Below are 25412 nucleotides of genomic sequence, written 5' to 3'. Positions count from 1 at the left end.
CTTGATAATACTGAAAAGCTCCTGTTAAAAAGGGCATATTTGATCATTAAAATATCAGCTAGATGGATTGAATGCAGTAGAGTTCACACCTCCACAACATGATGCAATTAACCATGCACAAGATACTGTGAGTCTCGTTTTATTTTATTGCTTTGTTATATTGTCCATATTGGTCTTTTTTTGTTTCCGTTTCTTCATCTGTATTCCACATTGATGTCATTTTATCCTATGAATGTACACATATTCCCGAATAATGCCACTTCTCAAGCCCCTGGAGGGTTTTTAGTAGGGGTGTGCCGATTTCACCAAACGATACGATATTTGGCTCACAACTTCGATACGATTTCGATACGATACGCACTTTTTCATTATGAAAAATATATGGGGGAGAAAAAAAGCAAATGCAAACAAATAATTCTGTTTTTGCATTATTCAGACATGCGAACTTGTAGCTTTTCAGCTACAATAGCCGTTTTGAATCCAAATAGGGCAATAGTGTGACACCTGACCCGAAAAAAAAACAACATGTTGTCACCCTTTTCATCTCGGGGCTGTTTGCATGCCTGATTATTATGATTGTAAAAAAAATGAAAATAAATAAAAACGATACATTTCGTCACGAAAACGTATCGCGATATATCGCGGGACGATATATCGGCACACCCCTAGTTTTTAGGCATTCCCCTCTACTTTTGATTGAATCTTTGTGTATCATTTTTCAAATTATTTTTTAAATGAAAATAAACAAACAAACAAACAATTGCCATTTTTAACCCTGCACCGTATGCATGAATTTAATTGAATTTAATTGTCACCTATGTTAAAGGTCCGTGAGAAACAGTGATCTACTAACAGTGATCGCAGCCTACTTTCTAGGCCGCGTTTTTCAAACAGGCCGGAAGGGCGCACACCAAAATTGCAGGTGATGCTGACCATGGAGCATAGTCGATGGAAGAAAAGAAAAAAAAGGTTGCCACGATGCAGACAATATTTCACGAAGAGACCAGCGTTTCAACCCCAACAGTACTTCTTTAAAGCTGCATTTTGCAACAACCTGGGTTGCGTTGTTATCATGCCAGTCAGTTATGATAATAGTCTCTTGAGCCAGACTGTTGCCTCTCAGGCTTCTCACACAATGTTCAAAGCTTCCGTCGTCACACAGTCTGTGCGACGAGATTGTGAAATAGCTAGTGGAGACTATTATGATAATGACTACATGCTTTATAATAAAGGTTAATAGATAATCATCCCATCAGATTGGATGACACTAGATAATCCCTCACACATAGGCAAACACACCGGGCTTTCCAAATTCCATACCTTACGTCACCGCCGGTTCTCAATGGCGGGGACCACCCGGGGTAAGGGTGGTGGACCCTTACGCCTCTGTAAGAGGAGAGGATCACTTATTGTAGGGCTGCTAAAGTAGATCAGGGTTTTCCCCCCACAACACTGATTTACACTGTCTTTTTCTTGGCTCGTCTTCTCAGCATTTCTATTTCTGCATCTCCATAACTCCACCACTGTTCATCCTCCTTTCCCTCTTATTTCTGTAGGTCTTCAAATCAGCAGCCCTTCAATGCACCTCCTTGTCTCCTTCATCTGTCTCTCTCTCCCTTTCTTCCTTCCTTCTCTCTCCTCAATTCCTCCACCACCAAGACGGCCATCTAAACCACCAGCTGTAATATTTGACCGTACAGTTACAAACTATTTTATACTGGTACCAGCTTTAGAGTTCATTATAACCATAAGGAATTAACGTAGATCTTTATTTTCCTCCTGTGGGTATATGAAATCATTCACTGCCAAGGACGTCTTTGACGACTTTTTTTTGGGTGCGTTTTCACTAGATGGCACTTGTCTAACACATGAGTGACCTTTTCATCCCCAGATGAGTTAACCCATTTAGACCTGAAGCCGATTTCATGTCAAGGACCCAGAAAATGATATGTATTTGACCGTGGACCCCCCATCTCAAAATATGTTGTTCCAGGGACCCCCCCAGAAGCAAAGATTTGAGTAAAAATTTTAGTTAAAAATCAAAGATTTGCACACATGTTCACTAGGGGTGTGCCGATATATCGTCCCGCGATATATCGCGATACGTTTTCGTGACGATATGTATCGTTTTGAAGAAAAAAAAATCGTTTACAAAATTTTTTTTTTTTTTTTTTTATTATTTTTTTTTTAACAATAATAATAATCAGGCATGCAAACAGCCCCGAGGTGAAAAGGGTGACAACATGTTGTTTTTTTTTCGGGTCAGGTGTCACACTATTGCCCTATTTGGATTCAAAACGGCAATTGTAGCTGAAAAGCTACAAGTTCGCATATCTGAATAATGCAAAAACAGAATTACTTGTTTGCATTTGCTTTTTTTCTCCCCCATATATTTTTCATAATAAAAAAAGTGCGTATCGTATCGTATCGAAATCGTATCGAAGTTGTGAGCCAAATATCGTATCGTATCGTTTGGTGAAATTAGTGTATCGGCACACCCCTAATGTTCACGATTTTTCATAAATAGCAGATCTACAAGCTCGTAGCGCGGCACTCGGTGCCGCGCTATGAGCTTGCATATCTGCTATTTTTGAATAGCCAAAGTGTAAAATAATGCTTTTTAGCTCAAATAAAAAATGACACAGATGTGTTACAGGTCTTAATGGGTTAACTAAACCATACCACACTGTGGTCCAGGACCGTGGAACGCGTGTGTGTGTGTGTGACGGGACAACTTACGGGGCATATCCCTGGTAGGTGGGATACGGCGGTCCCTGGGCCTGGGTGAGCGGGGCCATGGACGGGGGGTTGCCCGTCGGAGGGGCGTTGGGCGGCGGGTTGCCCGGCGCGGCGGAGGCGGCCTGCGGGGTGACGCCGCTGGGTGGAGGGGGTCTGGCAGGAGGCAGGGGTTTGGACTGGGGCTGCTGCTGGGCCTAGGACGCACACACACACACACACACACACACACACAAGACCAAAGCACGGTCAATATGCATCCATGTTGGAAAACGTCAGGTTTCAGAATGGCTTTATTTACTTAGTTACTCAGACTTGTGAATGACACTGGTTAAAGCAGTGGTTCTCAACCTGTGGGTCGGGACCCCACATGCCTTTTTGGGGGGGGGGGGGTCCCTAGCTCTGGTCCATAGCGTTAGAAGGAGTTATTCTAACGCTATGGACCACTGCTAGAGGGGTCCCCAGATGACGGTAAAGTGAAGTGATAATTTATGGAATTTTAAGACCTTTTTAATACCTTAACTGAACATTGACCGCCAGAGGTTAATCTCATAATGTACTCACCAGTGCCAACGTGTTATTGTTGTTTTTTTGTTTTTTTCATGTCGCCATAGATCTTGTTAAAATCCTTAAGATTGAGCCGTACACGGTCTGTTTACATCCGCGACATCTCACTGTATCTCCCAGTGAAGACCACGTGTCAAACGGGGCATCCATGTTGTAGTTAGAACGGTTTACGTTAAACAGTGATATGCGAGGAGAAAAAACTACAAGGAGAAAATGGAGTTTCAGTTTCGTCTGCAGAACGAGGGCGGACGTGATCGTCAAAACCGGATCCCAAATAATTCTGTTTCCGGTCTTCAAACCGGAAGCGGAAATGGATCAAAAAATTCCGAAAGTGCACCTGGAAAATTTTCAACGCGAATCGGCGGTTCGCGTAGATCTACGCGACTGGCACGCTGCGGCTTTAAATAGGTTCGCGTAGATCTACGCGATTGGCATTCAATGTGTTAAAAGATATATGAAATGACAAAAGACCATTACTGCATCAAACGTAACCAACAAACTGCATTGTCAAACATTACAAACATTACAAATTGTCAAATAACATAAGAGGCAAAAAAAAATGAAAATAGCCTCGCAGCTTGAGGCGTTGCGAGCTTGTAGATCTGCTATTTTCACAATATTTATCTGTGGAACAGAGTCAAACTAAATGTAATGCCTCAAAGGGTGGGGGGGGTCCCCAGCTCAAATATGATTTTTTTTGGGGGGCCACAGCCTGAAAAGGTTGAGAACCACTGGGTTAAAGGAGAAGCAACAGAAATACAGGAGACCAGTGTTTAAAGCTAAATTGAATAGTTCGATATTTGATAGGTTGTCCACATGCAACCACAACGTTTTTGAGCCGACATATAGGGAACTTACAAAGACTGTCCTGGGTGCAGGGGTGGGGCCAGCGGCAGTGGGGGCGAGGTTGCTCTGGTAGGCGGGAACGTTAATGGACGGTGCGCTGGGCTCCCGTGCGATGCTCTGCTGCAGCTCCCTGGTGAAAAACAACAGAAACAACAACTTGAACTGCTGTTCCCTGCCCGTTTACAGCTGTTTCTTAGCAACCACAGACTTAGCAGTGGATTTATCCACAGCTGTAGTGACCAGAGATTGCCTATTGTAAAGCATTGTGGGAAATATTGAGCCTCATCTATCAAATGTTCTCCAGAAATACAAAAGCTGAAAAAATTACTGTAACGCGTTGTATGTCGGGGCTAAATCAAGCCTCCTTGGCACGCCTGCAGCTGGTCCAAAATTCTGCGGCACGCCTCCTGACAGGAACCAGTAGGCGTGAGCACATTACGCCCGTGCTGGCCTCACTCCACTGGCTACCAGTTCGTTTCAGAATTGATTTTAAAATTCTATTGTTTGTCTTTAAATCCCTGAATGGCTTGGCTCCACAGTACCTCTCTGACCTCATAAAGGTCCCCCCCCCCCCAAGGTCACTGCGGTCTGCCGGCCAGCTAAATCTCGAGGTCACAGTAAAGACCAGAGGCGACCGAGCCTTTGCTGCCATAGCCCCCACACTATGGAATGCGCCCCCCCCCCCCATGTTAAAAGGGCCCCCACCATTGAGAATTTTAAATCTCGACTTAAGACACATCTTTATACCTTGGCATTTTAACCCCGCTTGAGAGTTTCTGTGGTCTCTGTCTTATTTGTTTTTTGTGTGTTTTGCTGATGATTTCTGTGTTTCTAGCATGTTTTAACAGTGTATTTTGCATGCTTTTCTGTACAGCACTTTGTAAACCCTGGTTGTGAAATGTGCTATATAAATAAAGTGGATTGGATTGGATTAATAAAATGGTGCATGAAATAGTTTGTAAAATGAAAAAAGACATATGTACTGTATATATGCATTTAAAAGGTGAAGGATTCATATGACTCCATGTGTTGAACTTGAAAGCAACATGTGTTATATTTTATGATGATAAAGCTGTCTGTGTGCAAGATGACCAAAAAAAAAATATAGCTCACTAGTAAAGAAACCATTGCTTTTGGCCAACAAGTCAACCTGACCTACTTTCTGAAAGCGAGGGTGTACTTGCCTTATCAACGTATTAAAAACAGACAAAACGTTCCATTATAACTCAGTACACACATACAGTAGATACACAGAGTGTTATAATGGATTTACATACTTGAGCAGCTCATCCCTTTCTGTCTTGCGAGCGAAGACGATGTCGCTGCACTTATTCTGGAACTTTAGCAGTATCTCCGTTAAGCCATTGTAGAACTAGAGGGAAGAAGAAGACAAGAAAGGAACAAATAAATGAATAGCTAAATAAATAGAGTAAGAGATGGCGTATTTGTCCCGTGACGTGCCGTGGCGTTAGGTACCTTGGTGCCTTCGTGCAGATTGTTGCTGATCTCCACGTAGCTGTCGTGCGCGGCGGCCAGCTTCTTCAGCACCTCCTCTCTGGCGTTGGCCTCGGTGTTGGACTGCTTCAGGCTGCTGAACTCCTGGTGAGACGTCTGCAAGGAAAGGAGGAGCACAGTCTGTGTTTTTTCCAGCACAAGTGACAGATCACACCTAGACATTCTTGTGTAAATGAATACAAGCATGTCTACATGCTCTGGGGGTCAGTGCGGTGTTGATTTTGACAGCAAATTTTGATTTAGTTTTAGTCATATAGTCTTTTGAATAGAATTCCGTTTCAGTCATATTTTAGTCATCTGATATGTTTACTTTTAGTCTAGTTTTAGTCGACTAAATCTACAGTTGATTTAGTCGACTAAAATGTATTTTTGGCGGGACGTGATGGCATAGAAATGATTTTAATTTTAACGAAAACAGCCGATCTACAAGCTCACAACGCGTCGCAGCGCTTGTAGATCAACTATTTTGGTCTGCGACACCCACGCACACACATGATGACTTGTCTTAGTTCTACTGGATCTCTTCTCCACTAGTCCGTCCCAAACATTTTAGTCTAGTTTTAGTTTGTTGACGAAATTGTCAGTAGATTTAGTCATAGTTTTAGTCATCATAGAGCTTAGTTTTTTAGTTTGTTTTTCGTCAGTGAAAAAAGGTAGACGACCAATATTTTTCGTCAAAGTTTAAGCCAACGAAATCAACACTGGTGCAGTGGCTGAAATGTATTCTTTTCCAATTCCATCTGGGCCTTCCACATAACTGCACATAACTTATAAAATAGACTAAATTCTTGGTCAAAACTGTGGGGCTGCAGCTTAGAGCTCGTCGGGTTAGGCATGTAACCCGAAATACCCGGGTTCCGACCCGTACCCGGCTCGGTCACGGGTCCATTCACAAGAAGTGACTCCGGGTCCGGGTCGGAGCCGGTACAGTCCGTCTCGGGTCTCGGTTCTCCGACTCTGAAATGGACGGTTCCACTAATACCCGAATTGACCCGGCGAGCGGGTTTCTCGGGGCTCAGACTGTGAAATGCACGGTTCCACTAATACCCGAGTGGACCCGGCGAGCGGGGGGTCTCGGGGCTCAGACTGTGAAATGGACGGTTCCATTAATACCCGGGTGGAGGGAGGGAGGTCGGTCGCTCAGAAGACAGACTGGCAGTGACGCAGTCAATGACTGGCTGCTATTTATATTATCATATCACTACATAATGTTATATCATTGACGTAAATGGCGATATATTAACAAGGATAGGATGATTAAAACATATTTATGTATGTCTGTCTGTATTAGCCTTGATGATGTCTTTCTTGACCGAAGGCTCTGTCTGTATTAGGAACAACTTTGGACAGGTGGAAAACTTTAGTTAAACTTGCAGAGTGGCGCATTACTTTACCTGAGTTACATCTTCTGATACTTGTACTTGAATGTTGACATGAAATTATAATCCTGTTTAGTGTTTCACTACCACGAGCAAAGACTACAACGCATATTAACGGCGCTGATCAACACACACGTTGAAAGGCTAGGACAAAGATACCAAGGATTCGACAGTGATGTCATAATGCAACAAGGAAGTAGCGCAAACGCTACGCCATGTTCGAAGTTGTTTTAAAGATAGCAAGGATTCGTCTGCGATCTGATGTGACATCACTGACGAATCCTTGGACATATTTTACCCACTCATTTATATACACCAGTTATATCAAATATTGTCGATTAACGTAGCGCTTTGGTTAATGGTTAAAAATGGTAAAATAATGGAGTTAATATCAACATGTTGTTACCGGTATACTCTGCAAAGCACAATGGAAACTCCAAAGCCAATTATAATGTTAAACAACATTAAATGTGGTTTAACATGACAAATAAACGTGGATTATAGTTGGCAATGAAGAAGGATTACAAACATCTAGAACGTGGATTTATTTTTGTATAGCTGTCCAATGAGCATTGACTGGGATTATACATCATAATCATGGAGGCTATACATTTAGGTAAGAAAGTAACAAGTCTTATTTAACGCTGGACAACTTGTACTAATGACGTTGGCAAACAATTTTGCGTTCGGGTTTTTCGGAGGCTCGGGTTATGTACGGGTTCGGTTCTTGTATGTCACGATTCTATACGGGTCGGTTTCCGACAGCTCTCGGTGCTGTTCGGGTCCGGATCTCAATTTCTAATAATGGCCCGGGTCCCTTCGGTAACGGGTATTTTTTTCGCGGGTCCATTCGGGTATTGGCCCTTCATATTAGACCATAGGTCGGGTCCATTCGGTTCCGGGTAAAAAAATCACGGGTCCATTTGGGTTCAGGTATTTATATTTGACCCGTGAAGACCTCTACTGCAGCTATTAATTATTTTCTTTGTACTACTTCAATTATCAATTACTTTATCGAAGCACATTTTTTTTTTTTTTATACATCAATGAGCCTACACAAAAGAACAAAAGAAAATTCATTAATCAACTAAATCAATTAGTCTTATTAAACACTTAAGCCCTATTTTTTATAATCAGTCGCACAACGGTATCACACAAAAATAGCGTAGACAAGCTCACAATTATATTTTCGATTTTTTTTTTGCTACCGTAAAAAAATGGATGAAAAAATAAACACATTTGTTTTGTTATGAAGATAGATTTGATAATTTATTAAATCGATTTAGTTTGATTAACTGTTGCACCCCTTGTCCCCCCCTCCTACAAATATATCCCTGTGTGAGTGCACGCGCACGTGTGTGTGTGTACCTGTGTGTGTGTGTGTGCATGCGTGCGTGCGTACCTGCACTTGTCCCAGCAGGTCCTCTTGCGTGCGGAGGCTGGCCTGTACCCTCTGGTTGTAGGCGCCGTAGAGCTGGTCGAGCTGCGACAGGGACAGCTGCTCCTCGTTGATGGCTCCGTCCTGGGCCAGGGCCGTCAGGAAGCAGACGGACATGTCAAAGGTCACGGCCTTGATCTCTCCCTCCAGGACCTCCCTCTCCCGCTTCACCTCGTCCAGCTGGGACAGCTGTGCACGCAGCACGTTCACCACCTGAAGAGGACACACACACACACACAAACACACCCATATATACAAGGTCAGAAAAAAGATAAGTCTCTCAAGTCAACTCTTGGGAGACTGCACAGGCAGCTGTCATCTGTTCATCATTTCAGAATTTCCATTTCTGCTAAGCATCCTATATGACATTGGTTCTCCCCCCAAAATCATGTCCCCACGTGATTTTGGGGGGGGTCCCCAGATGACAGTGAAGTGACAATTTAAGGACTTTTAAGACCTTTTTTAATACCTCAAAAAGAAAGAAAAGAAAAAGACCATGACTGCATCAAAAGTAATCAACAAACTATACTATAAACACTGGTGAAACATTGGCCAAATTGTCAATAATATAAGAAAGAAATTGTGAGCAGATCTACAAGCTCACAACGCCTCGCAAAGCGAGGCGTTGTGAGCTTTTTTGTGAGCTTTTTTTGCTATTTTCACAATATTTATCTGTGGAACCGAAAATGTAATGCCTCAACTCCTACAATTCAAATATGATCATTTTGGGGGGTCCCCAGTTCAAATATGATTATTGTGGGGGTCCCCAGTTCAAATATGATTATTTCTGGGGGGTCACGGCCTGAAAAGGTTGAGAACCACTGCTATATGAAGCAACTTAAACTAACTCTTTATAATTATTAGTATTATTATAGCCTTTATTTAACCAGTAAAAACATTGAGCCATGAGTCTTTTATCCAAGAATGAACTGACCAAGAGGCGGGCAGGTTACACAAGACAGACATAAAAGTGGACATTGTAACGCAAAGCACAGCCATATGCTAAATATCTTATCCTAACCTGAAACTTTTCCTAATTGTAAACCTCTAAAAATATCCTTTTTGACCATAAATCAACCGTTTCTCTTGTGAGGACCAGCTAAATGGTTTTCACAATCTTTCACAGTCTCTTTCCCAAATTCTACTATACTTGCGGGGACATTTGGCACTCACAAGTATAGTAAGGCAAGTGTGCACACACACACAGGTTTGCATTACTATACTTATGAGGACATCAACACTTTAGGACAGCCATTTTATGAATGCCATTTAAAAATGTATATATTTTGCCATTTTTAACCGTAAGCCTAAAGCCAGAAAACAGCAGATCTACAAGCTCACAACGCGTCGCGCTGCGACGCGTTGTGAGCTTATAGATCAGCAATTTTTCGGTGCATGACACTGGCACGCAACTAAGTATAAATCATGTTTAACGCTAATTCCAATCCCTAAACCTAACCTCTAAATGTCTAATCCTAACCTGAATGTTTTTCTAATTGTAAACGTATTTCTAAAAATCGTTTTTTTTTTAAACTATAAAACAACCATTTGTCTTGTGAGGACGAGGAAAAGGGTCCTCACAATGTATATTTCTTCAAATTCTACTATACTTGGTCCTCGCAAGTATAGTAACACAAACACACACACACCTCGCTGCCCTGCAGGGTCTTGGTGGGGTTGGCAGAGGGGATGGCAGCCACCAGCTCGTTCTCTGGTCTGCACAGCAGGGCGATCATGTCACAGTGGGTGTTGTAGCGCTCTCGCACCATTTGGTCCGCTTGGGTGGCCTTGTCCAGCGCACTGCGGAAGTTAGCGCCCTCTGGAGGGCGAAAGGAGGGGAAAGGAGGAAGAAGATGGTATTGCAGTTGCATGTATATCATATCGTTGTTGTCGGGCAGAAACCTCGTATCTCCATATTTTAACTTTTTGTGTTTTTTCGTAAATTGACGGCCCTCTTGATCATACTACAGCGTCGCACAAAAGTGTCGAAAGCAGCAGATCTACAAGCTCGAAACGCGGCGCGAAGCGACGCGTTTTGAGCTTGTAGATCTGCTACTTTTTCCATTTTTGGATTTGAATCCCGAAAGGTTACAGAGACGATATACTGTACTCTGATAAAAACAAGTCACTAATCACACTATAATGCTAAAGGTTTGTGGTGCGTGTGTGTGTGTGTGTGTGTGTGTGTGTGTGTGTGTACCTGCTCGGAGGGGCTTGTAAAGGTCTCCAGAGGGGGTTCTGTTCCAGCGCTGGCTGAACTTGGCTCTCAGGTCGCTGTCTGTGGTCTCTTCGTCCTCCAACATCTTCAGAGACTGATGGGCAAACAAACAAACAAACGCAAATACAGTATTCAGGTTAACAACAACAACACTTCAAAAATAGCCCCGTTGTGTTACTGTGAGAGCGGTTGGACTGTGTGTTCGGACAGTGAGAAGTTCACTCTCCTTTGTGTAGAAGTTACATTACGAAACCGAAAGAGAGAGACATGGTATGTCTCTCTAGGGCAGGGGGTCTTCATAGTTTTTCAGCCCAAGGAGGACCCCCTAGATGAGAGAGAGATGAAGCAGGGACCCCCTTCTATATTGTATAAAATTGTGTTTCAGATTAAACTTTTTAACTTTTTTTTTACTCTGTCTGCTCTTCTTTCCCCCCCCTCTACACTTAACCTCTTTGCCAAAAATAGCCGATCTACAAGCTTACAACGCCTCGCAGTGCGAGGCGTTGTGAGCTGGTAGATCGGCTATTTTTGGCTAAAGTTCTTCTCAGAATAGGGATGCTAGGGTTCAAGTGGTTAATGGAAAAAAATCAATCATATCACACAAAGATTTGGCGGACCCCCTGTAGTAACTCTGAGGACCCCCTGGGGGACCCCCTGGCATAGAGTGATTTTTTTTTGCTCAGGTACGTTTCAGGGCTCTAAACTAAGCCTCAGGTAAGGTTACTTGTCACGTCAGGCATGACGTCATGCCTTGTCAGTTTTAAACTACATGCCAAACAACCATTTTTAGCCCTTGTGTAGTCTTAACATTCTGTTCATTCCCCATGCCCCTATGTCTTCCATCTTTTGTGCCTTCTAAAGACTGCATTAATTCACAGGACACCAATCACCAGCGGAATTGTATCACCTAAAAGGAGTCACTCGAAGACAAATGTGATGTGGACGGGTGGTCTTAACTAGCCAAGAAGCCTATGTGTCATTAACACATTGACTGCCAATCACGTAGATCTACGCGAACCGCTTAAAAGCCGCCACGTGCCAATCGCGTAGATCTACGTGAAGTGTTTTTTTTTTTTTTTTTTTTTCCAATTTCACCCAAAGACCAAGGAGATATGATTAGTTGAAGATCTAGACTCCTATCCACTTCCTTGTTAACTTAAAACTTAAAAATGCTGTATTTCGGCTCCTGAGTACTTTTTTTTTTCCAATGAAAAACTCTGGCACTGGCTAAAAAAATATGAAATAATTCTGGCAGTCAATGTGTTAAGGGTCCACGGGTTTTCAGATAAGATGGGAAATGCATGATTATGTACTCAAAACAAAAAAGGCCTAGAATTCAGAAGCCTAGAAGATTATGATAGTTACCCAGTCAAAGTTTTATGGTTAACTTTGAGGGTGAGCGACATGTCAAGGTCAAGACACAGTGTTGTTTGTGAAAGTCAAGGTCCTTATTAGCACCGCCAGGAGCGTTTTGTTTGGCGCAATTAATCCACATTAATTCAAACTGCCGTTTGTGTCACGAGGTACACGATTCACGACGCGACATTCGTCACGCTCCCTGTGTGTTAAAGGGATTGTAGGCGATTCAGAGATAAACAAAGGAAAAAAATCCAGCAGTTCGTTTCCCCGACCACCAGGGGGTGACGCACGGAGGACTTCCATAGAGTAAGGAGACTTCTAAACCGTCCATGCCGAATATAGGTTACTTTATTCGGATACAATTCGCGGAACTGCCCGCCCCTGCCGGTTCTCTGATTTTTTTTTTTTAAATAGGCTCTTTCATGACAAATTGACCACATATATGAAGTTAAACAACTAAATTCTATCCAAACGCTTTTTGAAAAGTAAATTATGTGCCTCCAAAACGAAGTTTGAGAGCATTTTAAAACCGAAAGTAAAAAGTTCACACGGACACGGACGCGCACGGATGCGCACATGCGTGCGTTAATTTACGGACCGGATACCCGGATGTGTAACCTAAATAGTAGGGAAAATACGGATTTCAGAAAGAGGAGTGTTTTTCAATGCAGGAAAACACCCCAGCATCATTATATAGTGGCTGATAGAGGGGGAAAAATGCAAAATATATATATAGAGGTATTTTTCAAATTTAGGCTTAATGTTGCCTACTATACCAAGGACCTCTAGGCTCAACTAGAGGTCGTGATGGGAACTAAAAGTCAATGAAAGGTACCACCAGGAATGATAGTGCAGCCTGTGTGCATGTTAGCATAGAGCTCTTCACGGGGGGTAACCCTGATTTATCGAAAATACCCGACAGGACCGGAGACCCCGGTACGGGTCCGGATCCGTCCGTGTTTTTACCAGTGGTGGAAAGTAACTAAGTACATTTACTTAAGTACTGTACTTGAGTACAATTTTGTGTTTGTACTTTACTTGAGTATTTCCAATTTCCAATGCTTTTACTTCTACTCCACTACATCTCAGAGGCAATTATTGTACTTTTACTACCACTACAATTATTTGAAAACTTTAGTTACTAATTACTTTTCAGATATAAATTATTACATTATGAAACATACATTAACCACTTCAGCCCTATTTTACACCTAGGCTATTTGAAAATAGCAGATCTACAAGCTTGTAGATCTGCTATTTTCAAATATTTTAGTACTTTTACTTTTGGTACTTTAAGTACATTTTGATGCCAATACTTCTGTACTTTTACTCAAGTACATTTTTAATTCTGGACTTTTACTTATAACAAGAGTATTTTCAAATTGCAGTATGGTTACTTTTACTTAAGTAAAGAATTTGAGTACTTTTTCCACCACCGTTTTTTTACCATTACCACTCGGACCCCGGGTCGGTTTTTCCGGGTCTATTACGCCGTGCAGAGCTCTAATGTAAGCGCTCTAACCTCATCCAGGATCTCTCTGTTGCGGGTCAGTAGTTCGGGCAGGTCTCTGATCAGCTGTTCGATGCTCTGCAGTCCTCCCTGCTGTACGATGCCTCTGGCCTTCTCTGCGATGGATTGTGGGATGGAGTCCCCGGACAGGTCCTCCAGGGCGGCGGGCAGGTTCAAGGACGCCAGCACCCTGTTAATAATAATAATAATAATACATTTTATTTATAACGCACTTTACATTCTTACGAATCTCAGAGTGCTACAGATTTAAAAGCAGAGCATAAAAACAGCATAGGCAACAAAACAATTATAATAGACCCAACCAGGCTAAACTAAAGGGCCAACATTTAGAAATTAAAACTCAGTACGAAAACAAACAAAGTCCATGAAAAATTAGAAAAAAGCTTTTTTTAAAAGGTAGGTTTTTAGTCCATTTTTAAAAGCATCAGTGGACTGTGGCGCTCTCAGGTGGTCTGGGAGGGCATTCCACAGACATGGGGCTGTTGAAACCAACACACAATATCCATTAGGACCATTAACTCATTTAGTGCCACTGGACGTAAAATACGTCCTATGTAATAAGCCCTGTGCCAGAGGACGTTAAAACGTAAAAAAAAAAATGTTCAGAACCCAAGATATGATGATTTGAAAATGTTCTGCTCCATTCACTTCTTGTTTAACTTCTTACTGAAAAAGGCTGTATCTCGGCTCCTAAGCACTTTTTTTTTTACAATTAATTTTGGCTGTGGCACTGAATGGCACTTTTTTGCAATGAATTTTGGCCAGTGGCACTGAATGAGTTAATTCAGTTCACCGTGTCCTGATTATCAGATAGAAGCAACAGCATGTGAATGTGAATAAAGATCACATTTCCGCCAGATGGAAGAAGCTTACGTCACATTTGTTTCACAGGCTACTTCCATCTGGGACGTCGGTAGCACAATCGATGAAGGGGGCGGCCCCTTTTTTTCCAAGCTACTTTGCAGGTGATTGGATGGGACCGTCTGTCTATCACCGTCTATCAACCAATCATGTTGACGCGTCTACATGACGTATGGTCATGGTTATTCCTGTAATTACTGGGTTTGCTTGTCACTCCCAAAACAAAAGCTTTTCAACACCTCATTCAACTCGAGCTATTTTCTGAATGTGCAGAAAAAAAGCAGGTGGTTGAGAAATTATGTCATGGGTTTGAACAGGTTAAGCGCCACGGTTCTAACACCTGGCTTACATGTAGGCCTACTGACGAAGCAAAATCATATTATAATATTGCTTAGCGATCTTGTTTTCCTAAGAAGGCTGTGCACTGAGAAACAGGTCTCAAGTCTGCTATCTGCTTAGATAGGCCCAGACTGTAAGGAGTACAGGTCGCAGGTCACACAGTAGAGTAAGCTTTAGTTTTATGGCTGTGCAGGAGGAGAGATATGTTTCAGCACTAACGAGCTCAGCAGAAAAGGATCAAATGTGTTATTGTTTTCCTTTCAGCCAATTATGAGCTGACGGTCAGGGAAGAGCAAGTCAGTCTGTCTGTGTGCTTTGCTGGTGCCGGATGTATGTGTATGGATGTTGTGTGACCGTTACAGCGCTGTAAATAAAACTTTCTATTAACATTTAATATTGTATCCGAGTCAAGGTATTCGCAGATCTTTTGAGAATTTGAATTCCGCTAGACTTAAAGACTGGAGTTCATAAATTAACCCCTTTAAGACCGGTGAACGCATCTGTGTCATTTTAAGATTTCTTTGGCTATTCAAAAATAGCAGATCTACAAGCTCATAGCGCGGCACCGAGTGCCGCGCTATGAGCTTGTAGATCTGCTATTTTTGAAAACAAAAAGCGAACATTTTTAACTCTTGTTACAACTTCTGGGGGTCCCTGGAACAACATATTTTGAGATGGGGTCCACGGCCAAATACATACATATCAGTGGTTTTGAGAACCACTGATATTATAGCAACATACATTTAAAAAAAAAAATTTATATATATATATAGACCCACAAAGACCCAAAATTTTCCAAGATTTTTCCAAAAAATAGCAGATCTACAAGCTCATAATGCGGCACTCAGAGCTTGTATATCTGCTATTTTTGAATAGCTCAAAGAAATCTAAAAATGACAAGAGATGCGTTCCCGGTTTGAATGGGTTATGCAAGGATTTCCACGTCACTACTCTGCAAAAATGTCTTCTACGATACATGAAAGTTGAGGGGACAAACAATCCTATTGTCGCCCTATTTCCAGTGCCCATGCCATCCAACACACACACACACACACACACACACACACACACACACAGCGTACCCGTTGCAGAGGTTGGTGGCTTCCCTCATGGTTCCCACCAGTCTGTTGATGGTCTCTGCCTTTCTCTGGCTGTACACGCTCATGGACTGCTGCACCGCCATGGGAACCATCTTCTCAAACAGGTCTGGACAAAACGCGCCAAAAGCATGAAAAACAATGAGCAAAAAAAATTTAAAAAACATGCTTTGGCAACACTTCTCAAGTTTGAGACCTTTGATCTGAGCAGTAGGGGTGTCACGATACGCCTAATCCACGATTCGATTCGACTTTCGATTTTAAGGTCACGATTCGATTAGAACTTTACAGATCTACAAGCTCACAACGCGGCGTTGTGAGCTTGTAGATCGGCTATTTTTGGCCGAGAGGTATAGGTGTAGAGGGGAAAAAGAGAAGACGGAGCAACTATCAATGTGCGCTGCTAGGCGTTGTGAGCTTGTAGATCGGCTATTGTTGGCCGAGAGGTATAGGTGTAGAGGGGAAAAAGAGAAGACGGAGCAACTATCAATGTGGAGCATAATAGACAAACGGTAACCGTTTTGTCAACAACGCGTCGGGTGCCCTCATAATTCACTGGGAAGCCAAAATATTGCCAGACTTTTGACTTAAAGGAAGCGGGAGGGTTTTCCAATTCTTCCGTTTGTGTATCATCATTACCATCGCTGGCTTCAGCAGTGGCCATGGTGAAATGTAAAGTAGTAGCCTAGTACAGACGCAACGCTACAGCGGTCTCTCTCTCTGTGTGTGTGGGTTTGTCCTGTCGTCTTTTTTTCTCCCCCGTCGTATGTGCGATGCACGGAAAAACACAACCGCAGCTCGATCATGGCTTCACCCGGACGTGTAATCGGATGTGCGCATGCGCGGGAGTATTTTTTTTAAATTAACCCTTGAATCGCGATACGGCTTTTGATTTCGATACACTGTATCGAACGTCATTTTCGGTTCGATTTCGATACGTATCGAGTATCGTGACACCCCTACTGAGCAGTGTTGATTTCCTCTACTAAAACTATGACAAAAAGAATATCGTCGACTACCTTTTTTTCACTGGCGAAAGCTACATAAAAACTAAGCTATGATGACTAGAGCTATGACAAAATATATTGACAATTTCGTCAACAAATTAAAAACTAGACTAAAATGTTAGGGAGGGACTATAGTGGAGAAGAGATCCAGTAGAACCAGATCCAGTTAGGTTGCGCTTGGGTGTTGCGCTCTGAAAATAGCAGATCTACAAGACTGACTGAAACTACATACATATTTTTTTGGTCAAAATCAAACACTGGGTCTGAGCCCTGGCTGATTGGCATCTTTACCTGTGAACTTCTGGCTGAGGGGGGGCGTGATGACGGTGGCCTTGACCAGCGCCGCCTTGCCAATGTGCTCCAGGTCCTTGACCTCGGGCACGCGGTCGTGGTAGATGAAGTCGTTGTCCTTCTTGGCGGCGGCGAGAGCGCGGTTGATCTTGTCGCTCAGGTCCTTGACGCTCACGTACTCGTCGTAGCGGGACGCCACCGTCTTCACCAGCTCCGCTGCGTGCTGAGGGGATGAGGTAAAAATGGAGCCCTCTCAGATAAGACCCTTCTAGCGTTTGCTAACCACTACTACTAGGGTTGGGTTGGGATCCGGAACTGGAGGAACCAGATCCAACCATGGGGAACCGGAATCGGTTCCATCACACGTGGAGCCGTTTCTAGAACCGGTTTATCACATTGTCAGAGCCGACATATGGACTTCACGTCTGCTATTAGACGGTTGTCAAACTTTGAAAAAGTAGTACAAATTTACAATTTAGGCATTTAGCAGACGCTCTTAACCCAGAGCGACTGACAGCAAGCAAGGACAACACAAGATAATACATCAAATGCATAGAAATAGTAATAATAATATGATAATAGTAACAAAATAATACATACATACAAGTAAACCAAGAATCTAATAATAAACTAATACATAAGTAAACCAAGAACCTATCATCAGCCTGTGTACATTGACACTATACAAACTATAGGATGCCAGGTCAACAATGACATGCTATCCAAGTTACATTTTAGCCTTTGCGTAAGCCTGCGAGGTCGTCAAGGCTACGGCAAGTGCTACGGGCTGAGGTGGAGTCTGCAGAGGAGAGTCTTCAAATGAGTTTCATTTTTACACTCCACACACAGTGTGGTGCGTGTTCCAATTTCTACACTCTCAGAGTTCTACACTCTATGAGTGTGGTGCGTGTCTACACTCTCAGATCCAGGGACCATCTCACTTTGAGAACCACTACAATAATATGTATGCACCACTGTATGTGTGATTGAACTTGTGTTTATCAAAGATTATAATGAGGGCCAAATTTATATAGAGAATCGGATTGTTAACACATTCCATGCCAGAGTTTAATATCATGATGTACTCACCAGTGCCAGCGATTTATTGTTGTTTTAGTTTTTTTCACGTCGCCACAGACAAAGCTAAATCCGTTAAAATCGCGCGTTCAACTGTTTGTAAACACACAGGCGATCCTTCTGAGTCGACCAGTGAAAACCGCTTCGAAATCCGATCCGGCCATCTTGTAGTTACAACGGTTTATGTTAAACAGCGATCAGCGACGAGAAAAACTACAACCGAGAAAATGGCATTTTAGTGTCCGCTTTAGAATGGAAGCGCGGATCCCGGATAATTCCGTTTCCGGTGGTGCTACAATGAAATGTGTCGTACCGAACGAGGCCTACAATGCAATGTGAACCTGTGAGTGAAAAAAAAAAAAAAAAAGACCAGTTGGCGTAGATCTACGCGACTGGCACGTTGCGCAATTAAGTAGGTTCGCGTAGATATACACGACTGGCATTCAATGTGTTAACACATTCCATGCCAGAGTTTAATCTCATAATGTACTCACCAGTGCGTTTTATTGTTGTTTTTTAGTTTTTTTCATGTCGCCACAGACCTCGCTAAATAAGTTAAAAGTGCGCGTTCATTTGGTTCTAAACACACAGCGGATCCGTGAGAAACGGCGAGCGAAAACAGTTTCCAAATCCGTGCCGCCATCTTGAAGCTACAGCCGATCAACGGTAAACAGTGATCAGCGAGGAGAAAAACAACAACCAGAGAAAATCGAGTTTTAAACAGGATCCCAGACAGGAAGCGGATACGATCGAAAAAACCGGAACCCGAATAATTCAGTTTCCGACCGGAAACCGGAAACGGAAATGGATAAAAAAAATTCGGAAAGTGCACCTGGGGCACTTAACATGGGAATCGGCGGTTCGCGTAGATCTACGCGACTGGCACGCTGCGGCTTTAAATAGGTTCGCGTAGATCTACGCGACTGGCATGCAATGTGTTAAGAGGGAATCGTTAAGGAATCGTAAAACTTTAAAATCCCCCCAAAAAAAGGATCCTAACCCTGGCTGCCACTACAAGGGACACAGTGGCGGAGAGGTGATAACACGGTCACTTGGGTTGGGTGTGTGTGCTGTGTGTGCGCGGCATCATACCTGCAGGCGCGCGATCTCTTCTCCAAAGCGTTTCTTCTGCTTGGCCAAGATGCTCTGGTGCAGCTCTGCGTTGGCCTGCATGATGCAGTGCTTAGCCGCCAGCACGGGCAACACCTCCTGAAAATAAAAATACTGACCAGGGAGAGCCAACCACAGAGCAACACACACACACACACACAAACACAGATATATCCACATACACACAGACACATATATATATACACATACACACACACACACGATGGCAAGGCAAACCACGAAACGGCACACAAACACAAACACCAGCGAGGTCAAATCACGAATGACGCCACGGAAGCCAATCACAAACAAGCACAAGCGGTAAGGAGTGCACGTACAGCCACACACACACACATGCATTGCACACAATCATCACCACCACCACCACCACCACGAGGGATGCATAAAGAAAGGAAGACAGCGAGAGAGAAAACAGAACAGGCCATGAGTGTTTAACCTTTCAGAAACATCCGCTTTAACCTGCATCAAACGTTCCATGGCCATCTGCTTGTGTGTGTGTGTGTGTGTGTGGTGCATGTGTAATTATATTCACATCTATTTATCAGGAAAACAAATGGAATAGAGGCTGAATTTAAAATGCTGTTAGAAGTATATGAAGTGGTTTTTTTTCCCTCTATCGTTTTCCTGTCTCCTCTATAAGCCCCGCAGACCATATTTACTAAACATTCGATGGGAATGAATTGGGAGAGGTCGAATACGTAATCAAACCTCAAATAATTGTGAATCATTACATAAATAAACGCCTATTCGCAATTAAATTAAATCGTTAAATCGCAATTATTTGAGTGACAATTAATCGTCAACTTAACCCTTTAAGACCTGTAACGCATCTGTGTCACTTCAGATTTCTTTGGCTATTCAAAAATAGCAGATATACAAGCTCATAGCGCGGCACCGAGTGCCGCGCTACGAGCTTGTAGATCTGCTATTTTTGAAAAATCGTGAAAATTATTTTTTTCAGAAACATTTTTAGGATTTTGAATTTTTTAGACGCGGCCTCAGGTCTTAATGGGTTAACTTTGTAATGGTGACACAGCCCTAGCTCTGATGGTCTTTGAAACGTGGCTGTCGCTGTGTGGCCTACGTTCAGTGCGGGCACGGACCACGATCAGCGGTGACTGCCCTCTTTTGCGGATATAAGGGTACTGACCCAATTGTTTCATTACCCATTATGTGCATCATTTTCTAAGCAAAATATTGTAATACAATTTAAATTACAGGAATGTCTGAGCTCAGTTAACAGCCTCTTAATGTGCTTCTGACCTGTTAGTTAAATTAGGGATAATCTTTACAAATTTGAACCTCCCCAAAAAGAGGCCTTCCAGTTTCACAGACCTTTCCCGAATGATGGTCAAGCATCTTTTCAATATCAACTTGTTACTAATCGGTCCCAAAGGGGGGTGTGTGTGTGTGTGTGTGTGTGTGTGTGTGTGTGTGTGTGTGTGTGTGTGTGTGTGTGTGTGTGTGTGTGTGTGTGTGTGTGTGTGTGTACGCGTGTGTGTCTGCGTGCGTGCATTGGTCATGCTGTGAGAACGTTGTCAGTAAGCGGTTATCAGAACACCTTTTCAGAAGCCCCCTTTATTAGATGCTATAAGAGAGACCCCCCCCCCCCCATCAAGAGCAGTGAGAATCACAATGCAGTTTTAATAGTAATCAATCATCATAATAGAGACCCAATCAGAATGGAGGAGGACAGGATGGAAAACAAGACCAATGGAGGACAGAGAGAAGTTGTGATGGGGACAGGCCCACACCCAGAGTGCCGGGCTGTATATAGTGCTGCACTCCATCTCAAATACACACATACAGTATGTACATAAAATAATGCACAGTCACACACACACACACACACACATGGACGGTCAAACATACCGAACCAAGACTCAGACTCTCTACAACATTGTAAATGCAGTGGTAGGCCCACGTGTCAATAGAACACAAAGTCAAGAGCGTTCTGTGTGTGTGTGTGTGTGTGTGTGTGTGTGTGTGTGTGTGTGTGTGTCCTGCACATACCTTAGGAAGATTCTCTTTGTACTGGCATTGTTTGAATGCGTCGCCATAGAAATCTGCTGCCTGATTGGCTAACTTAGCGATGCTGGCATCCTTCATTTTATCTGTTGAAACATAATAAAAAAAAACAATCCAGTGTTAACTCATTAACTGCCAGAGGTATTTTCATATTTTTTTAGCCAGTGCCAGAGTTTTTCATTGAAAGAAAAAAAAGTACTCAGGAGCCGAGATACAGAATTTTTAAGTTTTAAGTTAACAAGGAAGTGGATAGGAGTCTAGATCTTTGAACAATCATATCTCCTTGGTCTTTGGGTCAAATTGGAAAAAAAAAGAAAAAGAAAAAAAAGAAAAAGAAAATTAGGTTCACGTAGATCTACGCGATTGGCACGTGGCGGCTTTAAATAAATAGACAGGGTGAAAGAAATAGACAATATAAAATATAAAATCTCACAACACGTCACACAACCTTGAAGATCGGTGGTTTTCTCCATATGTCGTACAATAAAGTATATACGGTTAACCCATTAAGACCAGGAACGCATCTGTGTCACTTTTTGATTTGAGCTAAAAAAAAAGCATGATTTTACACTTTGGCTATTTAAAAATAGCAGATCTACAAGCTCGTAGCGCGGCACCGAGCTTGTAGATCTGCTATTTATGAAAGATTGCGAACATGTGTGCAAATCTTTGAATATATATTCTTTTAAAGCGAACATTTTTAACTCAAATCTTTGCTTCTGGGGGGGGTCCCTGGGACAAAATATTTTGAGATGGGGGTCCGCGGTCAAATACATATCATTTTGAGGGTCCTTGACATGAAAAGGTTTGAGAACCACTGATATAGAAACATACGTTTTTTTTCAGAATACTGTTTGGATTTAGAAGACATTTCTAGAATCGGCTTCAGGTCTTAATGGGTTAACTCTCTTTGGAGGACTGTGCTGTGTATGGTAGGCCTGATCTCGACTAAGTCGAATAGTCGACTGGTTAGTCGCGGGGGGTCCGAGTCGACTGCGTGTCTCTTAGTCGAATCTAGTCGAGATTATTATTATTTTATTTTAATGGCCAAACATTTTTTTTATTGTTTTTTGGCCAAGTGTACACCTGCAAGGCTGCAACCACACGTAACTTCCACTTTATTCTTCTTATTCCTCGTCTTTGTATTAGTATTGTTTGTGTTGGAGCGCCTCAGTGCGGCTGCAGAGTTCATGTGCAACCTCTTCCAGAGAGAGATAGAGACACTAGAAACTCTGCTGGAGACACAAAACAAACTGTGTAGACTTGGCCCTTTGAAATAAAATGTATTGGCCATTAAAAAAAAAACTTTTATTTTTTTTTGCATTAGTCAAATGCCAGTCGACTATTGGCAATTAGTCGCCAATTAGATTCAACTAAACAAATCCTTAGTCGGGGACAGGCCTAGTATATGGACACGTGCACAGTCTGCACAATACACAATTACAGCACAACCTCTCAAGTGTCTTTCAGAGCAGTGTTTGGGGCCGTGTTGCTCTCTTGTGTACCGCAGAGCTTTTACACTCACTAAACAGCAGTGGATGTAACTCGCTTGTACAGCTACATTGCACAAATTCACCACCGTTTTGAGCACGTCGGTGCACTGATCAAATCCAACAGAGAAGAAGGCAATAAAGTGTGTGGACCGAGACTGTAAAACTGCAGTCTTAAGTGCAACACTGGCACACAAAGGGTGAGATCTGGTTAAGTGGGCCCTGGCGGTTAGGTGCTCACACACACACAGCAGAGGGCTACGTGCCGTCTGCTGTGTCTGATGTACGGCAGCCTTTTAGCAGCAAGGACGTAGTAGCCGACAGCCCTGATCTAATGCACCGGGTTCACTTTACGGAGACACTCAAACCTTGTATTAGATCAAATCCATGTGCATGTGCTTGCTTTCTTTTAGCGTTGGGGGGGAGGTATCAATCCCCAAAATATTGCCAGGGTAAGCACTACAGAGACTAGAGGCTAATAACTGTATCCCATTCGTACCTGTTCAGTTTGTGAATAAAGCCGCACAAAATAACCGATGGTGACAATCAGGGTTGCCAGGTCTGCTTATTATAATTTCGCCCGCAAGATTTTATTTGAAAATAGCCGATCTGCAAGCTCACAACGCGTCGCGATGCGACGCGTTGTGAGCTTGTAGATCTGCTATTTTCAAATAGCTTGATGTACATGTTAAAGTGCTCATGTGACCCATAGTCGCTTCTTTTGGGCTGGTTTTTCCTAGACCTGGTTGCTTGTTTCTCTCGCAGAATCTGGCAACGCTGGTGACAATCTACTCTCGAGTCTCTTTTGACCAAAATGGAAATGGATCGATCTTTATAAATACTTCCCCTGTAAGTACAATACAGCTTAGATACGTGGGCGTCTACCCTGTTCATGCTGCAGCCAGCTGGACAGTTATTTCTGTTTCATACCATCCATCAAATATGTAGCGACATGAGCTTTGATTGGTCTACTTTTGAGCGGACATTAACACATTAACTGCCAAGACCGTAGTCCTACGGGCCGTTAAATCCAACTGTTAAGCGCCGAGACCGTAGCCCTACGGGCTGCGGTCTTTTCGCGCATGCGCGGTCCGGGTGCACTTTCGGAATTTTTTTGATCCACTTCCGTTTCCGGTTTGATGACAGGAAATATAATTATTTGGGATCCGGTTTTGACGAGCACGCCCGCTCCCATTCTACAGACGAAACTGAAACTCAATTCTCTTCCTGTAGTTTTTTCTCCTCGCATTTCACTGTTTAACGTAATCCGCTCTAACTCAAACATGGATGCCCCGTTTGACACGTGGTTTTCACTGGGAGATACAGGGAGATTTTAACAAGATCTATGGCGACATGAAAAAAACAAAAAAACAACAAAAACACCTTGGCACTGGTGAGTACATTATGAGATTAGCCCTTGGCAGTGGATGTGTTAATAAATAAATACAGACAGACGTCGATGCAGTCAAACCCTTGGCCTTTGGGCCATGCTGTAAAAAAAACACTGCAGAAGGCCAGAGGCTCTAACTCCATGCAAATATTCTCTATGCAAATGTTGTAACGGCTATCTCCTGCTGTCAGAAATGAATTACAGTTGCTTACACACTATTCAGTGTCTATTCAGAGTCTTAACTCATTCAATGCCAAGACCGTAATTAACGTAATTTTATGTCCAAAATCCAATTCTGCCACAGACGTAAAAACATATAATTTTTTTGTTTGGGGGTTCAAAAAACAAGCCACATTCAAACGGCCATAGCTTTGGAATGGGGGATCGGATGGAGGATTTTTTTCCCCCGACAATACCGGATCAAAGGTACAGTAAAATCGCTGGCAAGGGGACAGTAGACTGATGAATAGGGATGGGTATTGGCAACAATCTCACGATACGATACGTATCACGATACTTGGGTCACGATACGATTATATTGCGATACGCATCACGATACTTGGGTCGTATCACGATATTGGGATATATTGCGATATATTGCGATATATTGCGATATATTGTGATATATTGCGATATAATGCGATATATTGCGATATATGCATATATCACAACTACATATTGTTTATATATACACTACATATTGACTAGCTGCAGATCTGTGATAGGTTCTTTGAATGTTTTTCATAAAGCCTGTATCTGAAAAAGCAAAAAAAAAAAAAAAAAAAAAAAAAACTTTTTTTTTTCCATTTTTTTTTTAATCGCGATATTGATACTGGAGTATCGATACAGTATCGCGAAATAAAATATCGCGATATATCGTGATATCGATAATATTGCCCATCCCTACTGATGAATTAATAATTAATTCCTGGCAGTGAATGAGTTCATTCCTCTCACACAATGTAGACTATAACACTAAATGAGCAGCATTACAAAATATGTTTTACGCCAAATAAGTTCCTATACACAGGCCTAATAAACACTACCGTCCTAGTTCACTTGGTTTTCATGTGTTCACGTGTGCCTTTAAAAAATCCTGTTTTTAGCGCCGA

General features: G+C 42.5%; 1 protein-coding gene across 4 annotated transcripts in view; it reads right to left on the bottom strand.

Annotated features, from left to right (window-relative positions):
- pdcd6ip (programmed cell death 6 interacting protein) overlaps window positions 1-25412 on the bottom strand; it is a 40972-nt gene that overhangs the window by 2493 nt on the left and 13067 nt on the right. The window contains exons 6-17 of one of the 4 annotated variants that reach the window (XM_080441485.1): window positions 21406-21506; window positions 19354-19485; window positions 17185-17407; window positions 15872-15995; window positions 13581-13758; window positions 10682-10793; window positions 10131-10300; window positions 8446-8694; window positions 5626-5760; window positions 5427-5521; window positions 4162-4279; window positions 2740-2927 (exon numbers count right to left, since the gene is read on the bottom strand). In XM_080441485.1, the coding sequence (XP_080297611.1) occupies window positions 2740-2927; window positions 4162-4279; window positions 5427-5521; window positions 5626-5760; window positions 8446-8694; window positions 10131-10300; window positions 10682-10793; window positions 13581-13758; window positions 15872-15995; window positions 17185-17407; window positions 19354-19485; window positions 21406-21506 (1825 nt within the window). Of the gene's footprint in view, window positions 1-2739; window positions 2934-4161; window positions 4280-5426; window positions 5522-5625; window positions 5761-8445; window positions 8695-10130; window positions 10301-10681; window positions 10794-13580; window positions 13759-15871; window positions 15996-17184; window positions 17408-19353; window positions 19486-21405; window positions 21507-25412 lie in introns of all 4 variants that reach the window. The other 3 variants (XM_080441486.1, XM_080441484.1, XM_080441487.1) reach the window with 3 other exon arrangements.

This window comes from Gymnoscopelus braueri, assembly GCF_963280865.1.
Source record: "Gymnoscopelus braueri genome assembly, chromosome: 11".
Classification (NCBI taxonomy): Eukaryota; Metazoa; Chordata; class Actinopteri; order Myctophiformes; family Myctophidae; genus Gymnoscopelus; species Gymnoscopelus braueri.
The sequence above is the reverse complement of the archived record's forward strand: the minus strand, read 5'-3'. Positions and strand labels throughout refer to the sequence as shown.